Raw genomic sequence first — 9,279 nt, forward strand, 5'->3', positions numbered from 1 at the left:
ATAAAGTACAATGTGTCACGAAAAAATATTCTTGGAATCACCTGGATAGGAAGATACATTATGAAGTTATCCTCACATAAAGTAAAAGACGTCATATTTGAAAAACAGGGTCTGAGCCTTAAGGCCCAAAGTACCCTGCGTCCTTAAGGGGTTAAACTACCCCCCATTTTAAAATAAAACCCTAAAACAGAATATGTTCATCTTACCGAACGTGCACAGGGGGCGGGTATTCAGGGTCCAACGTCATCTTCAGCCACGCCTCCTCTTCCAGCGATATCCTCGGGTCCCGTCTAACTCGCGAACTTACATTGATAAAAAAAATGGCACGGTTGCATGCGCAGCAGCAGTAGTAGTAGCAGCAGTATGAACATATTCTGTTTTAGGGTTTTATTTTAAAACGGGGGTAGTTTAATATAACTTTAGCAGCCTTTTTAAAGGCTATTCACGCGTATGTGGGACTCTATCAGCATAATTTTGCTGATAGAGCCCCTATAATTTGTGTCTGCCTACTCTAGGTCATAGAGGTTTATATAGAACAGAGGGAGTCACCTCTATGATGTATTCATGAGACTACTGAGTTGTCCTATTTCATTGAACGATAGCAAATTCTGACATTCATGCATATATCACAAGTTATGCAATTATGGTTCTGCGATATGTTACAATGACATTTGCTAACTTCACTAACTGTGTGTCCAACACAATTGTGTTGAATTGGGTTTTAAGACTAATTGGAATCTCAAAGAAATTGGAGATTAGTTATGTGTTGACATATCTGTATATTTCGCATGCAATAGCCTACTAAGATATTGACTGTTTCCTAATCCATTTTACTTCTTCAATTTTTCATCAATGACATGCTAGTTTCACATGGAAAGCTAAGGGTCGGTTCACATCTGCGTTGGGATTCTGTCCTCTCTGGGGTAGTTGGCATGGGGACCCCCCCCCTGAACGGAATACCAAACACAATGGCAAGTGCTGTATAGTAAAAGCATACGGACCTCATAGACTATAATGGGGTCCATGTGCTTGCCACCAGATCTCCGCACAGAACATGCAGACAGGAAAGTAGTTCACAATCTACTCTCCTGTCCGCATGATTCGTGCATGCAGCGCGTGGCAAGCACAAGGACCCCATTATAGCCTATGGGGATCTGTGTGCTTTTACTGCACAGCACTTTCAATTGCGTTTGGTATTCCATTCGGGTGTTCCCATGTGGACTCCCCCGGACGGAACACCAACGCAGATGTGAACGAAGGGTAACCTGCTTAAAAGCAAAATGTGCAAAACTGTGGACCCCATAGACTATCATGGGGTCCACCAAGTTTCCACCCAAAAAATGCGGAGAGAAAAGTTCTGCTTGCAGGAATTTTCTCTCCACATTTTTTAAGCAGGTTTGGGGACAAAAATCCCCAAATGGTGTTTAAGTGCTGGAGTGAGCCAAGCCTAAATCTCTCTTTGTCCTGCTCTCTAATTTTCTTTTTGCTTTTTTACTTCTGCGTCAAAAACAGATGGACAATAGTTTTTATATAGATGTTCAACAAGAGTGTTCCTTCCTGGTACCATGGTCTTCTGAGCAGTGTTCATAAAGTTCCAGAGGTGCAGACCATAAGAAGTATTAAAAGTTGGAAAATCATCCCATTCCTTGAAATATCTTTCCCAGTCCTGATAAGGGATTGGATAAAAATGGTCAGGATAGAAGAAGGATAAACTTCCACATTTTACATCTTGATTAAGATTAATTTTAGTGTGTGCACATGTTTTATTCAACACACGAGTTACAACTCCTGGTCCTTGGTGTCCCCATATTTTACCTTGATAGTTTTGAACAAAGTTTTCCATAAACATCCAAGCTAATGCATGCTGGGGAGAAAGTCCAAACACACCGCTACTAAATTCAATTTTAGTCTGAGCAACTACAAAGTGGTCTATTAAGATAGGCTGAATGGTGATAATGTCGGTATCCATGTAAATCCCTCCATATGTCCACAAAAGGGAAAATCTACAGGCATCTGATAAAACATGAATCCAATAGGGCTCCTGTGCTGGATTAGCCTAGGAAGATAAAATCATCAGATCAAAGACAGATAAAGCAATTTCTATTGAATGTCAACATCTACTGGTATATCCGGTTTAGTAAAAAAAAAAAAAAAAAACAGCATTTCCCCTTAATAACAAACCTGGAAGATTTGTTCTTCTAACTTTGTATTGTGTAATTCATTTGATATTCCTCTTTTAATGTAAGAAGAAATCGACAACTATGTGTCACCATGCCAAGGTGCAGACGCCATTCACAGACCTTAGTGCTGATGATCTGGCCACGTATTTCCATGATAAAATTGATAAGATCCGTCAGGAAATAACTGCCCAAGCCCCAGGTGGCATTGATTCCCACACCTACCATAGTAATGATCCCCTCACCAACCGCACTTCAGACTGTCTATTCTCATCTTTTGAACCTGTTACAGAAGAGGAAATCTCTCAGCTACTTTCTTCATCTCGCCCTACAACCTGCAGTAGTGACCCCTTCCCCTCACACCTTCTCCAATCTCTGTCGCCTGCTGTCACGACTTACCTTACTAAAATATTTAACCTCTCTCTCTCTTCTGGAATCTTCCCATCCTCCTTCAAGCATGGTGTTATAACTCCGCTATTGAGAAAACCCTACCTGGACCCGTCCTGTGCTGCTAACTATCGACCCGTCTCTAACCTCTCCTTCATCTCTAAACTTTTGGAACACCTGGTCTATTCTCGTTTAATCCGCTATCTCTCTGCTAACTCTCTGCTTGACCCCTTACAATCTGGTTTCCGTGCTCTACACTCTACTGAAACGGCTCTCACAAAAGTCTCCAATGATCTCCTAATGGCTAAATCCAATGGTGACTTCTCTCTTCTTATTCTTCTGGACCTCTCTGCAGCTTTTGACACTGTTGACCATCAACTTCTCCTCACTATACTCCGCTCAGTCGGCCTAAACGACACTGTGCTCTCCTGGTTCTCCTCTTATCTCTCAGACCGCATTTTCAGTGTATCATTTGCGGGCTCTGTTTCTTCCCCTCTTTCCCTTGCTGTTGGGGTTCCTTAGGGCTCGGTCCTAGGCCCCATGCTCTTTTCAGTCTACACAGCCCCCATTGGACAAACCATCACCAGATTTGGCTTCAGGTACCAACTTTATGCTGATGACACCCAATTATACACATCTTCCTGTGACATCACCCCTGCACTCATACAGAACACCAGTGACTGTCTTTCTGCTGTCTCTAATATCATGTCCTTGCTCTATCTGAAACTAAATCTCTCTAAGACTGAACTACTACTGTTTCCACCATCTAATGGATCTGTCGCTGATATATCCATTGCAGTCTCAGGCCTTACTATATCTCCTAGGCAGTATGCCCACTGCCTTGGGGTCATGTTTGACACAGACCTTTCCTTCACCCCTCATATTGAATCACTCGCACGTTCATGTCACCTCCACCTCAAAAACATCTCCACAATGCGCCCTTTCCTCACCAGAGATACACTAAAGACACTTTTTGTCTCTCTGATTCATTCTCGCCTTGACCACTGTAACTCCTTACTTATCGGTCTTCCCCTCACTAAACTCTCCCCTCTACAATCTATTCTGAATGCAGCGTCCAGGCTCATCTATCAGGCTAGACGCTACAGCGATGCCTCTGGTCTGTGCCAGTCACTACATTGGCTCCCTATTCATTATAGAATAAAATATAAAGTTATCTCCCTCATCCACAAGGCTCTCCATAATGCTGCACCTCCCTACATTTCCTCCCTCATCTCTGTCTACCGCCCAACCCGTGTTCTCCGTTCACTCAATGACCTAACACTTACATCCTCTATTATCAGAACCTCCCACGCTTGTATACAAGACTTCTCCCGAGTTGCACCACTTCTCTGGAATGCTCTACCTCGGACAATCAGATTAACTCCCAATTTCTACAGTTTCAAGCGCAAACTAAAGACACATCTTTTCAGACAGGCCTATCACAATTTCTAACGTAAACCCTTCCGTACTATAATTAGAATCCCCAAAATTTAACCTTCCTCTGTCCCCGCTCCAGCATTACCCCACATGATATGATGTCTTTTCAGGCTAATTTTATTTGTCCAAGCTCCATCCTCATGTTACAGGACACCACTAGTGATGGCTCATAAAGTTTTGTTTGTGTAATGACAGTAACCTCTATTACAAAAGTGTCTGACCTTTGTATAAGCAATGCCGCCCCTGCTACCTCTTGTGTCACCCCCTCTACCCCATAGGTTGTAAGCTCTTGCGAGCAGGGCCCTCAGTCCCATTGTGTGAAATGACTTTCTTTGTTATGTATCTGTCTGTATTTGAACCCTACAAATTATACAGTGCTGCGGAATATGTTGGCGCTATATAAATAAAAAATTTTATTATTATTATTGTGCGGAGCGTCACGGCATAGTCTTATATCAGACAGTATCAGAAAATACTCCATAGAGAAGTGGAATAGCAACATTTTAATTTATTCATACATTTCAATGAAGAATAACAAACCAGGAACTGAACAACTCAGAGTTCTAAGAAAAGTTTTAATGTTATGTCATGTAGAATGCAAATGTTTACTACACCGGATATGAAAGGAGAACCAACAAACCCTCTCTATACATCAGTAAGGAGAAACGTCCTGTATTAGTATAAAGCACTTCTCCGTCTATATTGGGAAAGCTGCTGGCTAGGACGGACCTCTGCTATATGCAAACCAACATCATAAGTCTTTACACATATAATATAAGACAATTGATTATATGTATATAGCGGTAGCTAAGTTCAGTGTTACAATTCTGTACATCTTTCCCCATTGACTTTAGTGATGACTAGAGATGAGCGAACACTAAAATGTTCGGGGTTCAAAATCCGATTCGAACAGCCGCACACTGTTCGACTGTTCAAACGGGTTTCGAACCCCATTACAGTCTATGAGGGGAAATGCTTGTTTCAGGGGTGCGCAACATTCGATCAAATTCTACTTACCAAGACCATGAGTGAGGGTCGGGCTGGATTCTTCTCCCTGCGCAGCGTCCCCGCGTCCTCTTCCGGTCTTGAATTCACTCTGCTAGGCATCGGGCCTGGGCAGAGCCGACTGCGCATGCCCGCACTACAAGCGGACATGCGCAGTCGGCTCTGCCCAGGCCCAATGCCTGGCAGAGTGAATTCAGAGCCGGAAGAGGACGCGGGGACGCTGCGCAGGGAGAAGACTTCTAAAGGTAAGAGAAGAACCAGCGTTGATTGGCAATGTATAGCATTCTACCAATCAACGCTGGTTCTGCATCGAATCTTAACTTCGAACAGCTAGTAGTACTCGATCGAGTACGAGTATTTCGAATACCATAGTATTCGATCGAATACCTACTCGATTGAGTACTACTCGCTCATCTCTAGTGATGACCAATCAGTGGCCTCAGGCTTCGACCCATGCTTGGGCAATCCTACCCTTTATCTTGGTACATGGAGATCAGCTCATCCTCTTGTTGTGGGTATCAACCTATGCAAATTTTACTGCTTATTATATTTGTTGTAAGAAGATGGCTGTACATACCTGTAGATACCATGATAGAAGAGGGGTGTCAGTAAACAGATCTTCAAACCTTAGGGGCAGGAAATAGACATTATTGAACGACGAGAGAGAGGGGAAATTTTTCCTGATGTTTTTCTCGTCTTCTTCTGTAATAATATCACTTAACCCATTCATGAAGAAGATCACTGGTCTGTCCGGATACGCTCGAGCTGCTGATTCAATTGCACATAAGATTAAAGATGTTGGTTCCATTCTTTTAGTGGTCTCCACAAATAAAATCCCATTTCCTTTACTGAGGATGACTTTAGGATTTACAGCATCATTTGGAACAACATGTGATCTTACATGTCTTAATTTTGTGTTTTTGGGAACTTTATGCATCTGTTTAATGGTCACAGTTATTAAAAAGAAAAAGACCGCACATATCAAAGTTGAAGATGATCTCTTCAATTTTCCCAACATGTCTTGATATTATTACACAAACCTATAGAAAGAAAATAAAACATATGCAACTTTTTATGAAGAATATGGAATAGTCAGAATAACTAGACAGATTTTATTTAAGTCAAGGAAAGTGACAATCGCAGTGGGATCTGGAAGGGACTTTTGTAGGGACATATTTTCTTGTTATGGTGAATGGGGAAGCAACAAGCCGACCTCCGCAGAATATTTAGATACAGGGCAACAAGTTGGTGCATTGGTGACCTCCTAGGCTTCCCACAGATAAACAGATATTAAAATAGATTGATGAAATAATATTAGCTAAAGTCAACTGATGACTAGAGTTGAGCCGATCTTGACTTTTCAGGATCGATTTTAAAATCTGATTTCCGATCATTTTTCATTCGAACCCGATCTCAATCCCAATTCCCATCCCAATGCAAGTCAATGGGATTTTTACTAATTAATACTAATTTTACTAATTTTTACTAATCGGGGATTGGATTTTAAAAACAATTCTATTCAATGTACAGCATGGAATCTAACAATTGAATGCTTTAATTGTTAGAATCCACACTGTGTAGTGATCTTTTTTAATCACTAAGTAGCCAGAGGATTTTTTATTAATCCTCTGGCTACTTAGTCCCCCCTGGTATCCACTTACCTGCAGAGATGGCTGGTCCGGTGCCCGGTATTCTCGTTCTTCTTCGCTCGCTGCCCCCTGCCTCCCAGGTTAGGAGAGTGTGGCGGGAAGTGGGAGGGGAGACGTCACGTCTCCCCACCCTGTACCCACCCACACTCTCCTAAGCCACAAGCCCCGCCTTCTTCCTAGCTCTTTAAACACTAACCTGGGAGGCGGGGGCAGCGAGGCGAAGAAGATCGAGAACACCGGGCACTAGACCAGCCATCTCTGCAGGTAAGTAACTACTAGAGATGTTAGCTAGTCTCCCATTGGAATGAATGGATGCAGCCGGTGCGCAGGGGATTAAGTCTGTGTGCCGGCTGCTTCCATTCATTCCTATGGAACCGCAGCGGAGCCTTCACACTGAGTATACACTCCGCTCAGAATGAGTGGAGCGTATACTCAGTGTGAAGGCTAACATTGTTAGCTTTTCCCACAATGCTTGGCCAGTAGCAAAGCATTGTGGGAAATAATCACCGATCTTGATCCCACCTAAAAAGATCGTGTTCAGAATTCTGATGGCATCATGAAATTTTCTCGATCGCCGATCGGAATCCGATCCTTTCCGAGCACGATCATTCAACCCTACTGATGACTGTTTGAGACATGGGTTAAGTAAAGTTACATCTAAAGAAGTTGTGTTCCATCTACTGTATGTTTACATGGATTTTCATCCGTTACTCCCATTTTCTCACTCAAATAAAAATACTGTTGGGTTAATTTGGAGTTTAGCTTGTGATGTCAAATGGTCAACAGCGACCAATGTAAGTGATGACAAGTAGAAATGAACATAACAACATAAAACATAATTTAAAAAACTTTATTTTTTTTATTTATTCCTGTGATCACACCACAGGATTAAGGTAGTATGTGATCATGTAATAAGGGAGTATGTGATAATGTAGTAAGGTAGTATGGGTAAAAAATATGCAAATCTATTCTCCAGGATGTAATTAGGAGAACAGTGCACTCTGTACGCCGCTCTCTAGAGGGCAGCATCCTTGACATGCATGACTCAGTTAAAAAGTCTAATTAATCATGATGCGGATTTAATTGCCAAATTAGTATTTCTATTCCAAAAGGAACAGATTCCCAGCTTGGACAGCGCTGTTTTGACCTATTGGGCCTCCTCAGCATAGTGTAGGGATACTGATTTGGCAGAGTGAGAGACTATAGACCAGGGTCAGGGGATAATCGTACACATCAGCGGAAGTGTGTGCCTACATAGGCAGTACGGAGACTTGGGTAGTATGTCATAATGTAGTAAGGTAGTATGTGATAATGTAATATGGTACAAAAATGTAGGTATTTCCAGCAACCAAGGAAAGTCCAGTAGTAAAATAAAATTTAACTTTTATTGATACATAGTACAGTCCATAAAAAACATTATGAGATACTGTGTGTGGCTAAAAAAAATGTTGTCTACAAAAATATACCCTGATGGAAAAACGAATTCACATATGCATGGCTAACCGCTGACGCGTTTCGAGTACTTCAACTCTTAGTCATAGCGGAACACTACGAAAAACGTGTCAGCGGTTAGCCATGCGTATGTGAATTCGTTTTTCCATCTGGGTATATTTTTTATAAACATTTTTTATCCACACATAGCATCTCATAATGTTTTTTATGGACTGTACTATGTATCAATAAAAGAAGTTTTATTTTACTACTGGACTTTCCTTGGTTGCTGGAAATACCTACATTTTTGTACCATATTTTTGCATTGTGTCTTTGTACTCGTCCGGGAGGCTCTATCCGCGCATCAGGAAATCCTATAATTAGAGATGAGCGAAAAGTGTTCTATCGAACTCCCACCTTCCCTGGCGCCTTTTTTGCTCCAATAACAGCGCAGGGTAGGTGGGACAGGAACTACGACACCGGTGACGTTGAAAAAAGTAGGCAAAACCCATTGGCTGCCGAAAACATGTGACCTCTAATTTAAAAGAACAGCGACGCCCAGCTTCGCGTCACTGGAGGTTTCCGTCCAGTTAGCTAGGGCTTAGATTCTGGGTAGGCAGGGACAGGCTAGGATAGGAAGGAGAAGACAACCAACAGCTCTTATAAGAGCTAAATTCCAGGGAGAGGCTTGTCAGTGTAACGTGGCACTGACGGGCTCAATCGCCGCAACCCAGATTTCCGCGGATCCTGAATGGAATACACTGACAGTGTATTCCCGTATACCCGATATATACCCCCGATACCCGTTCCAACGGTGTGCCCCCCCACCTTCACCCCAGAAATACCCTGCAAGTCCCCTAGCAATAGAATTGGGGCTATATACACCCACTATTTTTGCTACTGCCATATAGTGCCATTGTCTCACTGGGAATTCAAAGAATATATTGGGCTTACATATAACTTCAATTCCAGGGAGAAGCTTGTCAGTGTAACGTGGCACTGACGGGCTCAATCGCCGCAACCCAGCTTTCCCAGGATCCTGAATGGAACACACTGACAGTGTATTCCCGTATACCCCATATATACACCCCAAATCCCCGTTCCAACGGTGTGCCCCCCCACCTTCACCTCAGAAATACCCTGCAAGTCCCCTAGCAATAGAATTGGGGCTATATACACCCACAATTTTTGCT

General features: G+C 42.5%; 1 protein-coding gene across 1 annotated transcript; it reads right to left on the reverse strand.

Annotated features, from left to right (window-relative positions):
• Positions 1-1,471: 1,471 nt before the first annotated feature.
• LOC142196928 (alpha-1,4-N-acetylglucosaminyltransferase-like) lies at positions 1,472-5,829 on the reverse strand. The gene is made up of 2 exons (XM_075266906.1): positions 5,584-5,829; positions 1,472-2,056 (listed from the first exon to the last, which is right to left on the reverse strand). The coding sequence occupies exons 1-2, from the start codon at positions 5,812-5,814 to the stop codon at positions 1,472-1,474; spliced, it is 816 nt and encodes a 271-aa protein (XP_075123007.1). The 5' UTR covers positions 5,815-5,829.
• Between the last annotated feature and the right edge of the window lie 3,450 nt (positions 5,830-9,279).

Source organism: Leptodactylus fuscus, chromosome 3 (assembly GCF_031893055.1).
Source record: "Leptodactylus fuscus isolate aLepFus1 chromosome 3, aLepFus1.hap2, whole genome shotgun sequence".
NCBI lineage: Eukaryota > Metazoa > Chordata > Amphibia > Anura > Leptodactylidae > Leptodactylus > Leptodactylus fuscus.